Here is a 22,354-nt window from a genome sequence, read left to right on the forward strand (position 1 = left end):
ATGCACTGGATCAATGATTGATTGTTTGATTACGGTGCCGGATTTGGAATATATGATGATTTTCTTGCAAATAATACATAAATCAAAACAGTATATGTATTTTCATGTTCAAACAATTTAATGTACATAGTATTTACTTTTAAAATTTGATTAGTTTAAACTCGTTGAATTTAAATAAACTTACATATACGAGGTTTAAAACACCTTAAATAGTTTTAGGGTTGGGACATTATTGCATAAATGGTATGATAAAATCCTTATTTATTTTTTTACCTCAAAAGACTAATATCATTTAGAATTTGTTATATACATCCGGGTGCACCGTACGCCCAACTAACTCAAGGTTAGTTTTTGTTCTTATTTGACGATTAAATGAAAAACAATCATCAAAATGAGAACAAATACTCATGGGTGTACGGTGCACCCGGGTGCATATAACAATCTCTCAAACTATATTTATAACAAAAAAAAAAAAATGTATAACAATTTAGTGATTACACATTTTAGTACCTTATATCTAAACTTGAGGGTGTGGGTTCATATATGAGGAAATATATATAAAACTACCTCCGTTTTTTATTAGTTGACACGTTTTGACTTTAGCACTATTCACACACCTTCCTTTGATTATGTTTTGTGATTTACATATGAAGAAAAATACAACTAAGTGGGATCTTCTTATATTCGCCATAATGTATATTTTCAAAATATCAACTTTTTATAATTTTTGCTTATCGGTAATTAAAGATATTAATAATTAAATTTGTGCATTAGCAAACGTGTCAACTAAAAAGAAACGGAGAAAGTATATAATACAATCTATCTAACTAAATTCATAACAAAAAAAAATAAGGTATAAAAATCTAATTTGAATAGCAAACGGCAATTTACAACTTTACTCACATATATAGAAAAAAAAATTGAGATAAAGTAATTGAAATTGGATTAAATGATATTGTTATACTTCGATATGCAATATGGATTACAGGGTATAAAACTTTACGAATAGTACGTGTGCTTAAGATATTGTGTTAAATTTTAAGATGATATGAAATGGACCTGACAACCTGAACACAAGGAGCAAAGTTGGATCCACAAACAAGACTAAGAAGATTCCATATTATAGTAAATTGATAATAGTATGACAAACTCCTCTACCTTATAAAGTGAAATCGTCTCTCTTTTCTCTAATATAGGGCACTCACAAGTGGATTACAATGGATTTCAACATTCCCCGTCACTTGTGAATGTCCTTAGAATTAGAGCACACCAAAAGATACAATATAATCCTCATTGGGAATGAACATCCAATAGAGGCCTTTTAACCAAATAACCAGTGACTTGACAAATGCCCAGTTATGAACAACCTAACAAATCTGGGCTTTGATACCATGAAGAAGTAAGTCAGCAACTTTAAATAATTGTGATTTTATTAATGACAACAGAACTTTCTAGATGAATAAGGAAGAAAAAGAAGAAGCATAGAGGGAAAGAGAAATTGAGAGGAAAAATCAAAAAGAAGAATTTGTGATTCTCGTTAATTGATCAATTATTACAAAAGCAACTATTTGAAGGAAGTTATTACAATACCTACTAACAATCGGGAAGATTTGTTATAAGTTTATAACAAATCAGGGCTGACCCACTTTCTAACAATCAGAAAGATTTGTTATAACAAATCAAGACCGGTTATTGGGCCGTCAGCATAAGGCCTTACATTATTTGGAGCCCCAAAATCTAAAAATTGGATAAAGTATAATTATCATTTAATGAATTGAATAATAAAATGGTAATGCAAACTATTCATTGAGAACAGCCTTTCAAACAGGTTTTATGTTTGATTCTCATTTTCCCACATAATTGGCTCAATTTTTTTTTTTTAAATTCCCTACATTTTTACTGTGTTGGCGTAATTTTTGTAGTCTTTATTATTTCCTTTTTTCCCCTTTATACCCTTGAAAGTAGCAAGTAGAAATATAAATTTTATTAATAGCACAAGGCCCCAATTAGTCTAAGACGACCATGTAACAAAATTAGTGCTGTTGTGGATTGCTGCTAACTTGGATCCAATATCTGTAAGACGTTGTTAACATTGATATTTATTACTTTATACACCACTAGGATATAACACTTAATGAAGGTGTTGCTATGAGACTGGTGTGTGCCTGATAAAAACACTCACGACAGTTGAATACAATTATGTTATTTTGTGTATGTGTTATTGTAGGTTATTAGGTTGGGTGCGGTGGTACTAGTGGCTAGCAAGAAATCGAAGTGGTTGGTATAGTATTGTTAGTGGCAAAATGAAGTCAAGTGATGGGATTTTGATAACAAATAAAGTTTATTAAGAATTACAAAAATACATTCATGTGATTATGGAGGGGTGCTACAAAGTTATAAGGGAATAATAGTGGATGTCAAGTTTCTAACTGACGTTATCCTAACTCATAATGTTATACTCTAGTTTTTTTACATGAATATATGCACCTAACTGCAACAATGGAGGAAGGTTGAAGTTCAACAATACTTAACATTGGAGGAATCCAAACTTAAAGAAAACCCTAAGAAAATTTGTGAAAATAAATATAGGGAATGATTAACCCCTTTAAGATAGGGTGTTTTTCCGTGAAAGGAAAAGCTTCTACAATGGAGGAAGTTCAATAATGAAGGATGATAAAACTTCATCAATGGAGGAAGAGATTAAGAGAATGATATGATAGCTTATTAATGGGATTATATAATAGATGCAATAAAATCAACACTTATGTTTGATGTGAAATTTTGATTAGTTTTTATAAACGTTTATGAAATAATGACAAATAGTTTTCGCTTTCATGAAATTTATGGTAAGTTTTTCCCTTTCATGGAAATCTCCTTTGATCTGATCTTCATCCTTTCTTTTTTCTCCTCTATCTCTAACCCCTAACTAGACGCCGTCAACTTGCTTTGTGTGTTGCCAGTTGTGCACAAAGTGTGCAATTATTATTTTTTAATATGGTAGCACGAATATCAAGACTCTTTTAATTTATATTTTAATTTACTGAACTGTCATTAGGCAAACTTTTCTTATTTATCTAGGTGATTAACTTGAATTTTCGTGAAGAAGAGGTATAATTAGACAAGAGATCAAATAAGGTTATGTCGTGGAAGAGTAGGCATTTGTGGTGGTGGTTAGTGGTGAAAAGTGTAGGAGAAGGGCAAATAGGTCAATTGGTAGGATGGTAGTGAAAAGTTAGAGGCGATATTTAGCAAATTACCAGTTGAAAAATCTAGAAGTGTTGGCTAATTCGATAACACGCGTAAGAAGACACATCAGCCAACATAGATATCGTAAACTAGGCTAATGATAGCGCTCGTGAAGAAGAAATCGTGAAGAAGGCGGTTGTTATGGAGAAAATACCTGTTAATATGCCATATTAACAGGTTTCGTTTATACGAGGGTTAAAGTGTCATTTCCGCCTACTTAGAAAGGGTAAAGTTGTCAAGATGCACAGTCCATCTAACAGACTAGCAACAAACTACCAACCGACATCTCCGTCAAGATGCACGAAGTCCATCGTGAACTGTCCTCCCTCAGAGATTAGATGCTGCAATTCGCGATCTTCTTCTCCACAACTCACCATTAACAAGATCTCAACTCTCAAACAATGATTAACACCTACCATTTAGGGTTAATTATGCCCTTATTTAATATAAAATTCTTAGGGTTTTTCGTTAAATTATGGCGGTAAAGCCGTCGGAGATGGTGTTCCTGGGGTTGAGCATGTCTTAGCAATTTAAGATCTCGCCATTGGCGAAGCTGGGAAAATGGTGTTGCTGGGTTGAGCATGGCTAAGCACTTAACACTGACGAAGGAGAAGAGGAAAAAGAAGACAACAGAATAAAAAAAAATAAAAAAAATAATTGATTTCACCTCTCGTATTTACAAAATTGCCATTATATTAACATAGCATGTTAATATGGCATATTAACTGGGCTCTCCTCGTTGTTATGGAAAATTTAAAAAAGGAAACCGAACTCGAAATAAAATCATAACATCGCCTATAAATAACCTAATTCTCCTTCATAAATCTGCTCCTCAATTAAAACTAAAATTAAAATTAAATCAACGAAAAGACCCTCTCTTCTTTCTTCTCTCTCACCTCTCCTCTAAAAATGGCAACAGCGGCGATTCTTCAACCTCCCAGCTTCATTCAAGATCAATTCCCCCATCGCCGTTTGCGAAACACCAACCCTAACCCTAGAAACCACCACTCTCTTCGTTGTCGTCGCAAAAGAAGTCCTTCCGACGGAAATCGCCGACCTAATCTTGATTCTCTCTCTTCATCGCCGCCATTAAAGACGCCTGTCATGGGCCAGGTCAAGATCCTCAAGAGAGGCGAAGAATTAAAGGCAAGATTGCTGTTCGGCGGAGAAAATCTTGATTTAGGGTTACAGATGTGCTCCACCAATCGATTAGGTCCAGATCCGGATGTTGTACAGAATCAAATCAGGGTTCCGGATCTTTACGCTGGTACCACTTCCATGGTTTCTTCTCCTCACCCTAGCGCGCTCCCGTTCCCGGCGAGCTTGGTCCGGAAAAGCGTGGCGGAGAATAATCTCAGAAAGTTGCTCAACATGTGATTACACCGTCCAAGAATTACGAATTCGATTTGAGGTAGTGATGCCGACAACATCAAAAGAACGATTGATTGTCCGCAAGATGTAGTTGATCCGCCATCGGTGTTCTATGGTTTCCTTGATAATTTTTACCAGAAGGAAATCATAGCCTAGGTACTTTAATTTGTTTTTTTAGTAGCAGAATTATGTCAGTTTATTGTAATATACGAGTAATGTTCTCTTGCTGGAGGTAGGCTAATATTAGGATTCTTGGGCAGAAGTTGTTGATTAGTTGTTATGGAGTAGTAGGATATGATGATCAATTGTCAAGTTTAGAAGAAATAACACTATCTTTATATGTATTTCGTTCACGAATTGGAATAAAAGTTGTATGCTTCTTTCTAAAAGAAGGCTTCAATTCAATCTTTTACAATCTATCATGAACGCGTAATCTAGTTTTGCATGTTGTCATTGAACATAATCACCTGCAAGTTTCAACTGCTCAAGTGCCTCTAATCAATGAGGATTAGATATGGTAAGATTTGTGGATCGGCACATATGATGTTATACTTAGGAACATGTGACTGATGATGGTTCAATTATATTTTGGTTTATACTGTGTTTTCAGATTGGCGATGATTAGATGGTGTGTTGCCTTATGAATTAGTAATTTTACTCTCGATTTTCATGTGGCCTGTCTAGCCAAGCAGAGAATCATCATGTTGGATGAATCTTCTTTTTTCCAAGCCTTTGAGTTGCATCTTCACATTGAACATCTAAAGTCACCTAAATTGCTCAAGGGGTTATATTTGAATATGGTGAGAGTGCATACTGGTCTGTGGATTGTTGCAGGTGTTCATGATTCATGTCAGTGCTATAGATTTATAGAGCATACCAATATAACATCTGCAATTACTCAAGATATTGTGTGATCTCTGATGGTTAGATTGTATAGTGGTAAAAGGACTTGGTGCTGATGCCCTTTTATTTCTTGCCGCATAACTGATTCTTGAAAGACCAATTAAAGGAGTGAATGTAGCAGAGGCATTAGGCGCCTTTACCATCCTTGATCCTGTTTAGTGTTAATTATAATAGACATGACTTGAGTAGCAGAGAGTTATTAGAAGCAACCATTCACTTTGATGAAGGTTTGTTTATTAGTTTATTGCATTTGATCTCTTCTACTTGTCATTGTCCTTTTAGCTACTGATACTTGAATTTTGTACATGCCATTCTCTTAAAGTACAACTGAGTTTCAAGGCCGCAGATCAAGGTCCCTTTCTGTTCTCATTTGATTTGTGCACTAATTTTTTGTTGTTTTTATTTTTATTTATTTTTAATAACTCTATTTTGTGTGATTGGAGCTAGAGGAAGATCTTTGATGAGATATGTATCCAGCTTTATTGCTGTACCTGAATAACTTCTTTTGTCATGAACCTCATTTGTTTATTTCTACATTCAGAGTAATGAACCCATGGTGCATTCTGGTTTCATTATTCAATTTTGGAAGGCTTTGATGAATCATTTAAATCCATACCATCTTCCCCAGCAGGTGTACTGAGTCTTACAGGTTGCAATGGAGCCATGGAGGTATGATTTCATTTATTCCAGCTTCTACAAAATCAATATGGTAGTGTCTCTCTATGTGGTGATGCAATTGACAATATCTCAGCTGCTATGTTGTGTCACTTCTTTGTAATTTTCATGTTTCTTTGTCTAAAACGTGTCCCAATTGTCATTAAGGGAACAATATGTCAAGGTACCTTTCTTTTTAATACAGTGATATGTTTTGAGATATATTCTTTTCTTTGTAAAGAGGGAAGTATTTCACTGAGCTTCCTGTTGTTGCTGGTTTATTTCCTGAAGCAAATATCCAACATTATTTCGAGGTGAAGGTAGGCAAATTGCTGAACTCTTTTGGTTTGCAAATTAATGAGGAAATTTGACTTTTGTTTTGACTTGTGAAGTTGTGAGTACCATTACACACATAATTTGTGAAATTTACAACAGGGTAATTTACTTTTGTATCTGCTTTTTTTTTTAATTATATATATATATATTTTTTATGGAGAGAGTGTCTCTATAGGAAGGAGGTAAGTTTTGTGCATTCAGACCACTTAGGGTCAAGAACATGTGTTATAATTTCATACTGTCACATTACAACTTTATGCTTATGTTGACAAAGCAATGGTTATTAGTGATTTTATCTTGAAAGTTTTGTGCTGAAATTGCACGAAAGGAATAAACTGTGATTTTGAAGATGTAGATACTTAGGCTATAGCAATTGTGGGAAAGATGTTCAGGGCTAATGCTCTCATTTCATATTATGTATATGTATCCAAGCCTCTCTTGTATGAGTACACACAAAAATTATCAGGGCCAGAAAAAAAAAGTATAAATACATTCTACAACAGCTATGCAGTTGTGTTAGCAGCACCTATTCCACTATAGCTACCATTAATTACAGACTCCTGGGGCATTATCCTCTTCCAAAACCAATGCTTTTGCCATAAAAGGATCATCTCTTCAATCGGTACATTCTTAGTCTCAGGCAAGAACAAGAGTACAAATATGGTCATGACGGTAATCCAACCAGCAAAGAACAAGAAGATCCCGAATTTGAGGTGGCATAGCAGGTATAGGAAAGACTGTGCAATAATGAAAGTAAACAGAAGATTGACTGCTACTGTTATACTCTGCCCTGCTGATCTGGTTTCCAGTGGAAATATCTCACTAGGGACAGTCCATCCTAGGGGTCCCCATGACCACCCAAAGGCCAGCACAAAGAGGCATACTACAATCACCACTATAATGGAATAGCCCTTTGAAAGTTCCCCTGCTGTTCCTAATTTTATTCCCAAGATAATTGCCACAATAACCTGTTTGATGATGCAAGTTAGTAACAATTGTTGTAGTAGTGTATTATGAAGGCAATATGTTCAGACATCTTCAATATAAGTAAAGAATATTATGCTAAAAGTTATAGAATTTATTCTAAGTTATAATTTCATAATTTACTGAAGTCTAACTATACAATTGTTTTCAGGGAATTCATATACAGAGTGGATTCATAAAGACTTACTTGACAAGTGATCATCGTTATTCCTCCACTGATAAGCAGTGCCCGTCTTCCTAATCGATCAACAGCTGCAATGGAAATCAATGTCGAGGAAGCAAGCACAGCTCCTGTTAGAGCTGAGGAATAAAGAGAGGCGTTTGCAGCAAATCCCATACTCTGAAATAGCACAGGAGCATAAAACAGAATAGAATTTATTCCTGTAAGGATCTGAAATGTTGGCATGAAGATGGCCATAATCAGCTGTGGCCTGTTCCTCCGCTGCAAGATGTTTCTGAAAGGGTGCTTAATTGACTTGGCAAACTCACTCGCTTCAACCATGTCCTGATACTCTGCAGAAACATTCTCTGTCCCTCTGATTCTTTCTAGAACCTTGCGCCCTCTCTCAGTCAATCCTCGTTCGATCAAGCTGTTGGGTGTCTCAGGGACAAGTATTCCTCCAATTGTCATCAAAGTTGCTGGAAGTGCTGCTAGGCCAAGTGATAGCCTCCATCCCCACGGTTCAAGTTTTGATGTTCCATAGTTGATCATGTTTGCTGTGAAAATTCCTAGGGTGGTTGCTAATTGAAACATCATGTTCACACCCCCTCGTATATGTGTTGGTGCCATTTCAGACAAATAAAGAGGAACTGCCTGAAAGCAAATGATTGAATTCGAGTCATACTTTTGCATGCCATGGACCGATGGTAACATTGGTAAGTAAGTGAGAGTATAAATTTTTGTCAGGATGCTTTGCCCTATGCCCTATAAAGCCAATTTATATACTAGTATTACACTCTTAATGTGCTGTTATAGCTCACAAAATCTTCCATTTGGCTTAAGTTAAGAAGTGGTATATTTTCAATTTAGATATTTACAAGCTGACTATATGATTTTGTGGGGCAGCAACCATTTTACGAAGATAAATAGGAAAACAAGGGAGTGAACCTGATTTCCAAATCCGATGCCAAATCCAAGCATGATTCGGCCCAAGAGAAGCATGGCAAGGTTGAGTGCTGCAGCATTAAGAGCAGCCCCAACAAGGAAGAAAAGGCCACCACATATAATGGTAATCTTGCGGCCATAGTTTCTGGTGACAGTGGAGGCAACCAAAGAGGCAACCAAGCCAGCTAGGTAGAGTGAAGAAGTGAAAGCAGCGAGGCCCTGATCATTGAATTTGCAATAGTTGTTTTCAAGGGCATGTTTCTTCTTCTCGTACACCCCATGGAAGAAATGTTTTAGAAATCCATCCATGGATGTCACTCCACCTAATGTTTCCACAAATGAACAAATTTTAACAACCGATACAAAACAAACAAAGTTGTAGATATGACAACCCATTGAGGTTGCTACACGAGTTTACAATTCACATGTAAATGAAGTATGGACTATGGACTATATCATTTTGTCTTATAATTAGTTATGCTAAAATGTACTTCGTCTTATAATTGTTTTGTTTTTAATTTCCGCATAAGTTTCGTAATTGGAACCTACTACTATTCACCCCCTCCTCTCGTATTAGTTCATCTAAACTAACAGTTTTAGAAAAAAATAGTTATGTCCAAAATAAGAAATTAGTAGAAATATCGAGTTTTCCTTTGTAAGTGTAATAATATGAGTTGATGAATTTTATGATGTTGCTAATGATATATGAATAAGATAAGCTTGTAGAAACTTAGTCATGTAATGTAAACTAAAGTGTGTTATTGGTGATTATATTTTGTTAATTGAGTTGTAACGTATGACGAAGCCCACCTGAAATTGATAAATTAGTACGGACCATTTATTTTTAGAGTGGTTGACGAGAAAAGGCACTCCAACAAAGTCTGAGTTAATAATTACCAAAAAGGTGTTAGATGAGATATGATGAGAGCAAAATAAATGGAGAAAAACATGTACTCATCTGGTATTAATTTACAAGTAATTGTAATTGTTTTTATGATGGTGTTATGGAAAAATAACTAAATATAAGTGGTACAGTTAATTAAGACCCAAATAATTAGGCAGGATGCACGTTGTTCTTGTATCTGTAATACATACTGATATATACGAGTATTGGTTATGTTAGATCCAATAAGTTAATTTGAAGCTTCAATAATTCTGGGTTAATGTACTGTATCATCATCATCATCATAAATAATGACAGTAAGGTTTGATTATTGTGGTTAAATTATCCAATAAAATAATCAAAGTATATAATATAAAAAAAAAGAAGGAAGAAAAGAGACCTGAAATGCCAATGTCATAACCAAATAAGGAACCACCGGTAGCAGCAACAATACAAGCAATCAGGGCCGGTTAGTGGGCTGTGCAAACAGACCCACAGCACAGGGCCCAATTATTCTAAGGGCCCCCAATCAGTTAAAAGTGTTATATATAATAGTAGTGCTTAGGATTACAATAAGAATACATAGTAAAGATGGTAAGTCTATTGTTACAACTTCCACTTGGTTAGGGGTTCGAATCCTAGTAAAGCGTTTTCCCCCCTCCATATTTTGCATTTTTGCATCTTCTCATTTCGTAGGTGTCGACCCTTTTTTCCCTTTTTTGTTGTCTTAGTTCGTAGCATTTGTTTCATTTCCTTAAAGGTTTCACTACTCACTTATTTTTCACCCACCTTTTAATGGATTTTCGTTAGTAATTTATTCTTCAACCTTATTTTAAAGTGTATGTTAAAAGGTGTATTTAACATTATGGACAAAATATGTTTTATTATACTATAATTAGCACAGGGCCCCCAAAATGTTTAGGACGGCCCTGCAAGCAATGATAACATAAGAAGTGACTTTTCCTTTATAATCCTTTGCTCTCTCCTTGGCCACTCCCACCGGCCCCAGCGATCCTCCAGCCATATTATATTGCTGCTTTCTTTTTCTGTATGAATGAATCTCTCTCTCTCTCTCTCTCTGTAATATGTATATATGTGACCAACTTACTTAGAAACAAACAAATAGGAGATGAGAAAATAGGAGGACAGGAGAGAATAGGAGAGGAAGGTAACAAGGTTGGTGGTGGGCAAGTGATAGAATTGAATTGAATGGGTTCGTTCTAGTATTTCTATTTCTATTTCTATTTCTTTATACACTAATTATTTCCTTCATTGCCTGTCTTTATCCAATCCTTAACTCATTAATTACTCCTAAATCACAACCCCAATTTTCTTACTGGGTATTATTATCCTTCCGGACATCATTTTTACTTAACTACACTACCTATAGCTAGCTAACTTCAATCATTATTCATTCCTTGCTTTTTTTTTTAAGTGTGAATCCGTTTTCGCTCTTCCCAACCTTTTGCTTCTATCCTTTTCACTCCTTTTTTTCTTTATATAATTATTTATTACCTCACCTTCTCAATTATTTCCACCGATTCAACCATTATAATATGACTAGTTATATAAACTATTTTTTTCTATTTATTCAAACAAAATAATGACCAACTACATAATCATACATATATCTGCAAGGATAAATGTTTTTAATAGGATAAAGTACAGCTAATACTCAAAATTTCTTTACCATTTGTAGTTATATATAATCTGGATTATGGATGAGTGTGTATACATCCATACTCATATCATCATCATTATTTATATCCACAACGAAATTTAAAAGTTACAGCTAATGTACTATTTTAAGAGTACAATCCTATTGTTTTTGTAGTAGTTTTGCCATAATATTTTCAATTTGGTAAATAAAATACTTTTTGAGTTGGAAAATGACATTAATAAGGGAAGGAAATTAGAAAATCGTGTAAGCTTGTCTTGCCTTTGAACTTTAGCGATTAAAAGATGCAATATTCATTTTCTTTTACTCCATACACTATAGATTTTAAATTAGCTAATGCAAGCATTTGTTTTTATTATAAAAACAAGAGTTTTTTTTATGTCAAATTGCTAACAAGAACTATAATATTGGCGGTCAGAAGTCTTTGTTTCTACCCAAAAAATTTGATCTACCAATAATTACTTGATCAATTAGATTGTCTAGCCATATAGGGTATCGGATGCAATTATTTTTTACCTAAGATATAGAATATTGATTAAATTACAAAGAAAAAAAAAATGAATATCAACTGAAAAACAAAATAGCAGAAAAATGAATAAATCATCATAAAACCTTAAATCTGCCAAGAAACTTAAAAAGATAAAGAAAAGTCAAAGAAAGAAAAATAAAGCGCTGATTACAAAAACATGATGCAATAGCAGACTGAAGATGCCATAAACAAAGAATTGAAATTTCAACGAAGTCCTAAGTTGAGCTGGGGGGCCCAGCCATTCAACATAGTACTAGTGCAACTGCAACTCCATTCAACTGATCAATTTTTTTTTTTTTCTAATGTACGTGCGCAATACTCAGCCACATTGTCAGACTAGAATTTGCTCATACGGAGTACTTCATACGACATACATAGTTTTATAACATGCCAAGTTTTTCTAATCTCTTACTAAAATAGTAAGATACTTAATTTTTATTAGTGTGATGGAACTAGTCAATCGAGATAATAATATAATATTATATTATTGGTGTACAATACAGAGTATATTATTTTAGTATGATTATACGAAATGGTTTTACTATTTTACCTACAATAACTTAAATGATTAATTATTCTTTCAACTTGTATTTAATTTTACATTTTGATCCTTTTTAAGAATTTTAACTATACATTAGCGTAACCATGAAATTAAACTAGAGATAATTAAAGGGCCTAATTAACTTGATTACTAATCTATAAGCATATGCACAAGCTGGCACTTTTGCACCAACACTTAAGTTGGTCAACCAACAATGAAATTTAAATACAATTTGAAATAAAATATTAGAAATTCATATTTGTCTTTCTTGCTAATTTCAATTACTTTAATTCCTAATTGGATGAGAATGATAGAAATTAGTTTTCAAAAGTAAAATTAGGAATTGAAGCACTACAGGATCGGAGAATGGTTACATGATCCCAGGGTGATCATCTAAGAAATCTACTAGTATATGTAATACGAGGTACAAGTCCCTGCATAAGATAACTAGTATATGAGACTGTAAAAAATGCCCTCAATTCTAGATGATTTTGTGAAAGTAATTAAGGGCGGCGCATCATTTACATAATCATGCTACACTAAATCCTTCCTCTATAGACGAGTATTCTGCCAAATCAGAACACTGATATGGCAATGAAGTGGAGGAGGTAATTGGTCGCGATTAGACAGTGGAAGATGCTACAATATGTTTAATGTTTAACCCAGAATGGCACTCAAGAAACCCCTGTAATAAAATACAACATAAAAAAAGTAAGTATCAAGGGGCTTACAAAAACAAACTTCATGTTAAATATCAGGCTCTCCTCTGATCTTACCAAAAACCAGATGAATTCTTTAGTTCTCTGCAACACAACAATGAGCACGTAATTAGCCAATGTCACCAGGATATTGCAAAATATATTACGAATTATGTACTAAGTTAAATCGTCAAATTTAAATGTTACTCTTTATTTTCAGACAAATTCAGAGTTACCTTGGCTTCCCTAGGAATGCATTGTTAATGTCATCAGAAGTTGGTTTCTTCTCAAATGTGGACAGCATGACATACTTTTCTTTTCCAGGAGCTTCGTCTACCCTCTTGTATACTTCATATGGGAAGGGGTACGACATTCTGTTGAATTAACATGTTCATATGATTTTCTTGCTCCACATAATGCATAATTTTTTTGGAAACATGAACTTAATTTTCTGATAAAGTTCAAACTTCAAAATGACAAGTTCATGGCAAAAACACCTGAGAGCACCCATGATTGGGTACTGAGTTCCCGCATAGTAGAGAAGCCGAAAGGAGTAGCAATTCTCAAATGACTCGGCATACTCCAATCTCTTATCACGACCCATCGTCTTTGAAGAACAGAATAGTGAAAAGTTTAGATTTTGATAAATAATAAGCAAAAAGAAACAGATTTGAAAGAGGTCTTTTTACCTGCATAATGCCACTTGAGCCAGGCAAGTCCTGCATAAGAAGGGAAAAAAAATCGATGGTAATTATAACAAACTCTTGAAAAGTATCCTCTGAAGAACATGCAATATGGTGTTAGGAAATTAAACCTTGAGACGAGGATTTATTAGAATAACTGGACGACTCCCTGCAGCATCAGTCATAGCTCTCAGATCCTGCAAAGGAATATCATCAGACAATTATAACAGATCATTTTAGGGACAGGATGATACCATGGGGCATTGAATGCAATATTAGAAATTTATGGAAAATGAAGGTCCTTACATCAATGATACAATTTCCAAAAGCATTCTGAGGAGCCACTAGAATAAACATGTCATCCTGTTCATCAACCTCATTGCCACCTACAAGATATCCATGTTATAAATCATTGAACTTACAAACATCATATAAGTGGGAGCAAGGAGGGTTAGTGAGAGGGTTTGGTGCAACTCCAGATAACAGTGAATTACATGTTCATAAAAAACTATTTTTGATGTTGCTAATACCTATGGAACCTATGTTGATGAAAGTCCCTTTGGCCTCATAATCACCCCAGTCCATGAACTCTAAAATCTTTCGAGTGCCTGCCAACTGTAATGGCATTCCTGCCAATGCACCTTCACCCATTGATCCTTGGACACAAACCTAAGTATAGGTGAATGTTAGAAAAAGGATTAGAACGAGAGAGATTATAACATAAGTGATTGAAAGCAAACCAACCTTCACTCGTTTTCCATCATCAGCAAATGAAAGGGCTATGACTCGAACAAGCTCCATCAGAGTCCCAATTCTATAAACATCCTACAAAATCACATAAATATGATCAATTTTCACAGTTTTTAAAAGATGCTTAGAAAGAAACTTGCTTACCGTGGATGGGTCCAGCTCTGGAATACTGATCTCCACCTGTCAGATTAAAGATAGAAATCAGGAAAAACCATAGTTTAGTAAATTAACAATTATCATCAATTGAAGTTCAAGGGAGAAAATAAAAGGTCAGAATTTCAATATAATTTAGAAAGTGCACACATTGTTTTCTGGTTTTCTTAAAGTTGTGGAATGAAAGGGATTGGACAAAACAACTTTCCTTTAGCCTCCTTTTTCCATCTTTTACAGCTCTCAGTGTAGCTTGCAGCACATCTTCATAGAAATATTCTCTGATTTCTCTGGAATGTGGAATATTATTTAACCTTGTAGGGATTCCTCTCCACTTATCCTGTAAAAGGCTAAACTAAGGGATCAAATGTAACAGATAAGTTCAAACATGGGGTTAATCTATTCCTTGTATTCTTATTACCTAAAAGAGGGGAGAGATGATGAGGGATAAAACTTTGAGAGCTAAATACCTTGTTTGGAGTTGCAAGATTAGAATTGCTGCTCTTAGTTACTGCATTTCCTGCATGAAAATGCTCCATGACTGTTAGATAATTCTCCGGTGTTAAATTGAAATAGCAATCAGCTCACACGACTGATACATGTCACAATGAAGTTGAATCATTAAGGTAGCACCATAATACATATTTTGTAACCTTAAGTATCACCCTTGAAACTGATAATAACAAGTGAGAAGCTTTTGCTGGGACATAGAAATCACTGCTGTGAAAAAGAGAATCAAGATCTCACCTGTGGTGGCAGCCTTCAGTTTTTCATCCTTTACTTTGCTCAATAAAGAATTTATTTCTCCCAAAACTACTTCTTTTGGGCGATTTCCATCAATCTAAATTTCCCAAACATAACTTAGATAAACCTCAGTACAGAAAGCTCTTAGCTTTGAGCAGAGAAGAAAATTACATGATATCTAATTGAGGTACCTTTTTCACTATATTCATATATGTTGTTAAGACTGCCTCCACATTTCTTTTATATATCTCCAGACGAGATATCACCTGGAAAGGGAATTCATAAGTCTGTTGGGTATAGTGAAGGGTGTAGTAGATAATATTAACTACAAAGACAAACTTTGGCACACACTAGGTCATTCCTAAAGAGTAAAATCAGTAGATATTCCCTCTCAATGTGCCAAACAGAGCAATCAAATCAGTGTGAAATTCGTGCATACTTGTCAACGTTATTTTTATTAAGGAGGTTTAGTAGGCATTATAGACATTCACAATTTAGGATCTCCAAATTTTGTTATATATTACATGGTACCTAATTTTACCTCAAAGCACAGTGCCAACAAGGGTACATACTCCAATATGGAAATGGACACTTGTATGCTACAAACCTTGTGAGTGCTAGGAGTTTTTTTTTTTTTTTTTTTTGGACACAATTTACTACAAAAAATTGAGTGATTGCCTTAATCATTCACATAATGAAAAAAAAGGCAAGATTGATTTTTTTTTTAAGCTCTCTAACAAATTTTATGTGATATCTCAAATATACCTGTGAGAGTTACACTGCATGAATCAAGAGAGATGAAGATGATTAAAAGTTAGAATTCCCCCCTGTGAATCAAATTAGGTATAGTATAATCACAAACCAAACTCCTTAAAACTTAACAGCAATGTATACTTTGTCATGACTAGCTACCTTCAATAAGATGATTGAAACTGACGATTTGAGATGTTTCATATTAAGGAATTAATAAGAGATGCAATGGGTAAAGGTGCATACTTTTTCCTCAGTGTCATCAGGGCGAGTGACAAGTCTTTCTTTAATTTCCTCTGTTTCAGGAGGAAAATTGTTTATGTGATAAATCTTCCCTGTCACAGGATCAAGCCGTCTGCCAACACATCTGTTGACCAGAATTTCGTCAGGAACCTGAGTATCAGGAACCAAATCTGTGTAAACTTTCTCTTCTATCTTATGTGTTAACAATAATTTGTCATTAGTAATATACAATACTAATCTGCATGAGACAGAATCTAGTGTTTATTGATGAACACCTATTAAGGGATCATTCTTATAAGATGATGATCTTGTTAGGATAGTATGGCGCAAAGCTATACCTCTAGCACAATATAAACATCTGGTCTGATTCCCAATTCTTCAAGACTCTGAGCCTGAGCTGAGGTCCGTGGATACCCATCCAGAAGCCAACCTTTCTCCTTTGCATCTTGAAGGGAAAGTCGCGTTCTAACCATCTATCAACAAGTGTAATGATTTCTCTTCTCTAAATAACAAGTTATAACTCAGGTAAAAATCCAAGACTTAAAAATTGGAATAAAAGCATATACAGCTGTGACAATTTCGTCGGGTACTAGGCGGCCTGTGTTCATATACTCTTTTGCTTTGATCCCAATTTCTGTGGAAGCTGCCACTTCTGCCCTCAGGAGGTCTCCAGTGGATATATGAACCAGTCCAAACTATAAATGCATAAAAAAATGTATTCTGAAGTTAGGATCATGTAGCATTAAAGAATTTATCTAAAAGACATTGATAAATACAATTAAAACAGCATAATTGCCCCAAACTAAATATATACTTGTATGTTAACAATAATAATATATATAAAAATGAATAAAACATACCCGCAATCCATTAAAAAAAAAATAATAAATCAGTGAAATTGATTTGAATGCCCATCAAAGTTGCAAAAATAATTATTTATTCAGACAGATGATTTAAGAACGGAGGCAGGGATATGATTCACCTTTTGGACAATGAATTCGCATTGGGTTCCTTTACCAGAAGCTGGTGCTCCCGAAATCATAACCTTAAGAGGCTCATTGATGGCGCAATTCACCTGTAATTTCTGTAAGAGGCATACACAGAGAGTCAACACGATGAAAAAGCTACTCAAATGTCAGCGGGCAACTAAAAAATTAAGAAAAGCTGCGAATTCTGACCTTTTGGATGCATTTCTTAGGAGGAGGATCATGTCGGAAACGAAGATTTCGAAGAGGAAGAGAGGTTGAAATAGAAGAAACAGAGAAGGAAAGAGAAAGGTGGGAAGGGGAGGAGGAAGTACAAGTATAGAAGAGGGAAGAAGAAGAAGATGGAGTTTGACAAGTAGTAATTCTTGTAGCATCCAAGTGAGAAGCACAGGGTAATGATTTCAGCAACATAGCTAATCATTCACCAACTCACAATACATTTGGCTATGGTGTTTTACTCAATAAAAAAGAGGGTGGGGACAGAAGAGGAGGATAGCTGGATAGGAGTGGCTAAAATCAACTGAAAACGACCACCAGATAATTTAGCTGTTTATACTTGGTTTCATCCCTTTCCATGATATTTTATTACTGTTATCAAGCAGCCTTGTTAACAGAAAATTAACCCGTAACCAAGAGGCTGTGTGAGTCTTGGCGCGTGAATTAAAGCACTAACCCCAACCCCATACCGCTACTTCCAATGAAATTTGAACCCTAACCAGAATGGAAGGTAAGATTATCTCTCACATACTATTTTTGGTCCAACATCATTTGAATCAATCCATAAAATGCAAACAATCATTCACTCCTGAGCATGATTAATTTTTAATTCGTTGCAATAATATTTGCCCTGACAAGCCTGATTAAATTATTCACAGACTCTCATCTGCTGATGATATGATTCCAACTTCCCAACCACAGTTGAGTGTAATTAATCCATTGTAGGTTGCAAGCTCGCAACTTGCAAGTCTAACTTACTTTTTTCAATAGGTAGAAAGTCCTAAAGCAAGTTTGGCTTGCAAGTTACTGCATATGATAAATTAGGAATTAGATACATATCATTCTCTTTTTTTTGTTGGACTAATTCAATGTGATTAATATACAAGCTTTTGACCAGTAGTGTTGAATGGTTGAGGGGATAATGCTGATTTCACATTGCAGAATCGAAAACTAGAATTGTACACGCTCCACAACTTACAATCTCATGCAGTAACAGTAAATGCCAAACCTTATTTACTTTATATTCAGCCAACAACATTCAAATTCAATACCAGGAATTCTAGTGCATCTTCTCTACCATACTTGATCATAAGTTCCAGTGAGTATTAGATACACTTTGTTTTATTTTGAAGCAAATGATAGCTAGAATATTTGCTAATTGGTGATGGATACATTTATAGCTTAGCACTGCAATGTTGGACAAATCATTCAATTGTCCACGATAGTACAGCACAGCACAGCACATTATGCACGTCCACACATCAGAGCATGAGACATGCACGCTTGTGGAAGCACACAATAGCAAGAGTAGGGTAATGGAGACAACTACACATTAATTGACATAGAATTGTCCCAACATGTGTATCAGCTATAGCTTCATACATAGACCCAACATATGAGACAAATACGATCATACAACAGAATTTTAAAACAAAAACAACTCAACTTCCTCATTTCTATTAAATTTCAAGTTCAAATACATGGAAGTGTCCCATGTTATGCTAGACGAAGCAAAATAGACCCTAAATATGCAAGGAAACTATGTAAATTCTCATGCAGGTATCTCGATGTAATTAAAAAATCAAACTTAAGGTTATTATTACAAATCTTCCATCAAATTCCCTAGAAATTTAGTAAATCTGAAAAGGGTAATATGACTAGTATCTATTAAAGGAGCAGTTTGAACATCCATCTTTCACCAGGAAAGATACCCCTACAAAATCTGCAAGAAACCTTGAAATGGCATGACAAATTGCTTCAATCCAGCTTCACTGAGGAGAAAAGGTAGTGAACAAACCAGAATGAGGAGAGGAATCCAACAGTTCCCGTGACTAACATGATGGCCAAAACCATGAAGAGCGAATATCCCAAGTAGAGAGTAGCAGACACAGGTCCACTCAAGCTCTTGAGGTCAAATATGAGGTAGTTGATGGAGTACAGGAAAATGTATATGGCCACTGAACCGGAGGCAAAGAAAGACTTCCACCACCACTTCCAGTCCTCAACACAGAGATGCATGTATGTTAGAACAAGTGAGACTTCAGCACACACAACGACAAGGAGGATCAGAACAATGAAGAGAAACCCAAAAACATAGTAAACTCTGCCCATCCATAGGCTAGACATGATGAAGAAAAGCTCAATGAAGAGGGTTCCAAATGGAAGGGTACCAGCACCGAGGACTAACAACCATGAAGGGTATTTCTGAGGTGGAATTTCCCGGGGAATTTGATTAGTTCGCACAGGGTATTCAATGTGAGGGGCCTTTGCACCAAAGTAACCACCAATTAAGGTGAGAGGAACAGAGATGCAAAACCAGAGCAAGATAAGGATGACATAGAGAGAGAATGGGATTGCTCCTGTGCTATGACTTCCCCACAACAAGAAATTCAAGAAGGTCAATATCAAAAAGGCAATGCCTGGGAAAAAGCAAGCAGCCTTCCAAGAGACAGAAACCCATCCTTTGTGATCTCCACAACCAATAGTCCTCCACAATCGAACAGCCACATACCCAGCAGCAATACCAAGAACCAAGTAGAAAAACACCATACCTGTAAGAAGAGTTCCCCTAGATGCAGGTGACATAAATCCTAGAGCAGCAAACATAATTGTCACAACACCCATCCCAAGAAGTTGAACACCATCACCAACCATAACACAGAGCAATGACGGATAGCTAGGAGCCCGGAAGACATCACCAACCACAAGTTTCCATCCGGACAATTCCTCATTCATCTGAGCTTGAGCCTCCTTATCTAATTCCTCATAACGAGTAAGATCTCGGCGAACAGTCCTCAAAAAGATCACAAGAACAATACCAGCAAGGAAAGTGATCACCATCAAGGAGTTGAGGATAGAAAACCAATGAACCTTGGAACCTTCCATTTTCAAGTAAGCATCCCATCTAGATGGCCACTTAATATCACTTTCCACAAATGAGACCTCATAAGTGAAAGCAATAGGTTGACTTTCCTTAATTGCCATTGACACGGTTGCAGGATCACAATTAATCTTCCCAGGGTACTTATCATACATCTTAGAATCCTTAATCGCATTCATGTCATGCTGAACACTGCAGGGCACAACCTCAAAACCAACAACCATGTAACCAGGCTCTCCAGATCCACCAACACCATTGCCTCCAGGGATCATCTCAGCAGCATCGCCAGTACCCATCACACGAGCCACATTGGTTTCCTCGTACTTACGAACAAGAACAGTAAGCTTCAAATGATTGAATACATAATAAGCATCTTGCACTTTAATCCCAACAGGATAACCCGTCCACCTCAGCAAGAAATTATCTTTCTTGGTGTAACGAATGGCGGGGAGATTATCAAGGATCAAGTTAACCTGATACATCTCATCAATCCTCTTCTTCAAGAGCTTAAACTCATCAGCAGAAAGAGGGCTAGTTTTACACATAAAGATCTCAGTCTCATTTGTGTACATCTTAAACCTATAAGGTGAGTTCTCAATCCTATCACCCATAAGAAGCTCACCAAGATTCTCAGCACTATCTTTAACACCCTCTTGGGGTTTACAAAAGGGTAAGCTGTAGTAACTAAACGGCATTTCAGTATCAATTGAGGTCAGGGAGTTCACCTTCACTGAAAGTATATCCCCAACTCCATACTTGTGAGGGTAACTACCAGGGAGATAAAACCCATTTCCAGATTCAAATATCAAGCAAATCACAACTACCCAGATCATTGATTTACCTAAAGACCCCATATTTCGTCGGATCTGGCAGACCCAGATCAGAAATTGGAACTAATTAGTCAAAATTGACAAGGGTTTTCGTAAGCAGTGAGATTAGGGATTCGAGATCTAAAGATGTAAACCCTAAAAACGAAATCCTAGGTCACGATCAGATCAATAAAGTCTAAGTAAAGAAAAGAAAGGGCAATAGAGATTTGGAGAAGAAAGAAGTGCAGGAGAAAATAACAGATCTAACTGACCTTTAGAGAGACTGAAATTTGACAGCAATGCACCGACGAGGGAATGGAGGAAGAAATGTTAAGAGAAACATGCGAATTTTCTCAATACAATTCGCAGAGATGAGATGAGAGAGAGAAAGATAGCGAGGGAGAGTGAGTCGGGGTGCAGTTTATAATGCAAGTCTTTGCATCTTTGATCCACCGACGTGTTTCACATTCTAGGACTTCTTTCAACTTGGACAATTACTTAAATGTCCTCATTTTCTATTGTAGATCCAAGGGCATCTTGGGAAAATTGATTCTTCATTCACCAATCTTCATTTTCTATCGGTTATTACTCCGTATATTAGTAGAATTTGTTATATACATCCGTGTGCACCATAGAGCCAACTAACCTAATATTGGTTTTTGTTCTTTATTTGGTTACTAAATGAAAAACAATCATCAAAATGATAACAAAATACTCATGATATACGATGCACCGGGTGTATATAGCAATATCTCATATATTTATGTTGTTTTACTCTATGAGCTTGAGAATTAGTTTTAGAAAATGGTCAATTTTTTTGTCCACATTTCCTATTAAAACAAAATAAATATACAACTATACAAGTATAGACAAGCTAATAGTTCATGGCTTTTTACAATTGTTTTTTTTTAACAATTTTATCATTTTATGACATTGATAAAATGATAACCTTAAAAAGATAGTCCACCTTTTATTATTGTATTAAAAAAGTTCATAACCACCGGTGTTTGAGTTGGGTCTTATGCATAATAATTTAAATACATATTATGAAGTAGAAGTAATTAAAGACTTATTCTCTTCACTTGAAACAAGTAAATCTGGCCTGAATTTTTTAAGGTCTGATTTGGTCTGTTTTGAACTAATTTAACAATTTGACTAAACTTTGACTACATTTTAATACTAATCTTTTTTTTTTAGGGAATTTTAATACTAAT

At 35.3% G+C, this 22,354-nt stretch overlaps 4 protein-coding genes across 4 annotated transcripts; 1 reads left to right on the forward strand and 3 right to left on the reverse strand.

Annotated features, from left to right (window-relative positions):
• Positions 1-4,155: 4,155 nt before the first annotated feature.
• Positions 4,156-4,623, forward strand: LOC145579656 (uncharacterized). Its single transcript, XM_081636894.1, has one exon. It carries the CDS (start codon positions 4,156-4,158, stop codon positions 4,621-4,623), a length of 468 nt encoding a protein of 155 aa, XP_081493020.1.
• A 2,272-nt stretch (positions 4,624-6,895) lies between these two features.
• On the reverse strand, positions 6,896-8,926 carry LOC145578423 (sugar transport protein 7-like). The gene is made up of 3 exons (XM_081635738.1): positions 8,603-8,926; positions 7,682-8,308; positions 6,896-7,478 (listed from the first exon to the last, which is right to left on the reverse strand). Exons 1-3 carry the CDS (start codon positions 8,906-8,908, stop codon positions 7,014-7,016), a joined length of 1,398 nt encoding a protein of 465 aa, XP_081491864.1. The 5' UTR covers positions 8,909-8,926; the 3' UTR covers positions 6,896-7,013.
• Positions 8,927-12,538: 3,612 nt separating this feature from the next.
• On the reverse strand, positions 12,539-17,694 carry LOC145579737 (adenylate kinase 5, chloroplastic-like). Its single transcript, XM_081636977.1, has 19 exons — positions 17,427-17,694; positions 17,231-17,332; positions 16,815-16,943; positions 16,587-16,721; positions 16,252-16,398; positions 15,447-15,521; positions 15,259-15,352; positions 14,982-15,031; positions 14,722-14,851; positions 14,506-14,540; positions 14,356-14,436; positions 14,142-14,280; positions 13,918-13,997; positions 13,743-13,808; positions 13,618-13,647; positions 13,426-13,535; positions 13,165-13,302; positions 13,007-13,033; positions 12,539-12,915 (listed from the first exon to the last, which is right to left on the reverse strand). The coding sequence occupies exons 1-19, from the start codon at positions 17,643-17,645 to the stop codon at positions 12,888-12,890; spliced, it is 1,815 nt and encodes a 604-aa protein (XP_081493103.1). The 5' UTR covers positions 17,646-17,694; the 3' UTR covers positions 12,539-12,887.
• Positions 17,695-18,876: 1,182 nt separating this feature from the next.
• LOC145579738 (transmembrane 9 superfamily member 11) lies at positions 18,877-21,566 on the reverse strand. Its single transcript, XM_081636978.1, has one exon. The coding sequence runs from the start codon at positions 21,183-21,185 to the stop codon at positions 19,209-19,211; it is 1,977 nt and encodes a 658-aa protein (XP_081493104.1). The 5' UTR covers positions 21,186-21,566; the 3' UTR covers positions 18,877-19,208.
• Between the last annotated feature and the right edge of the window lie 788 nt (positions 21,567-22,354).

This window comes from Chenopodium album, chromosome 14 (assembly GCF_948465745.1).
Source record: "Chenopodium album chromosome 14, dcCheAlbu1.1, whole genome shotgun sequence".
NCBI lineage: Eukaryota > Viridiplantae > Streptophyta > Magnoliopsida > Caryophyllales > Amaranthaceae > Chenopodium > Chenopodium album.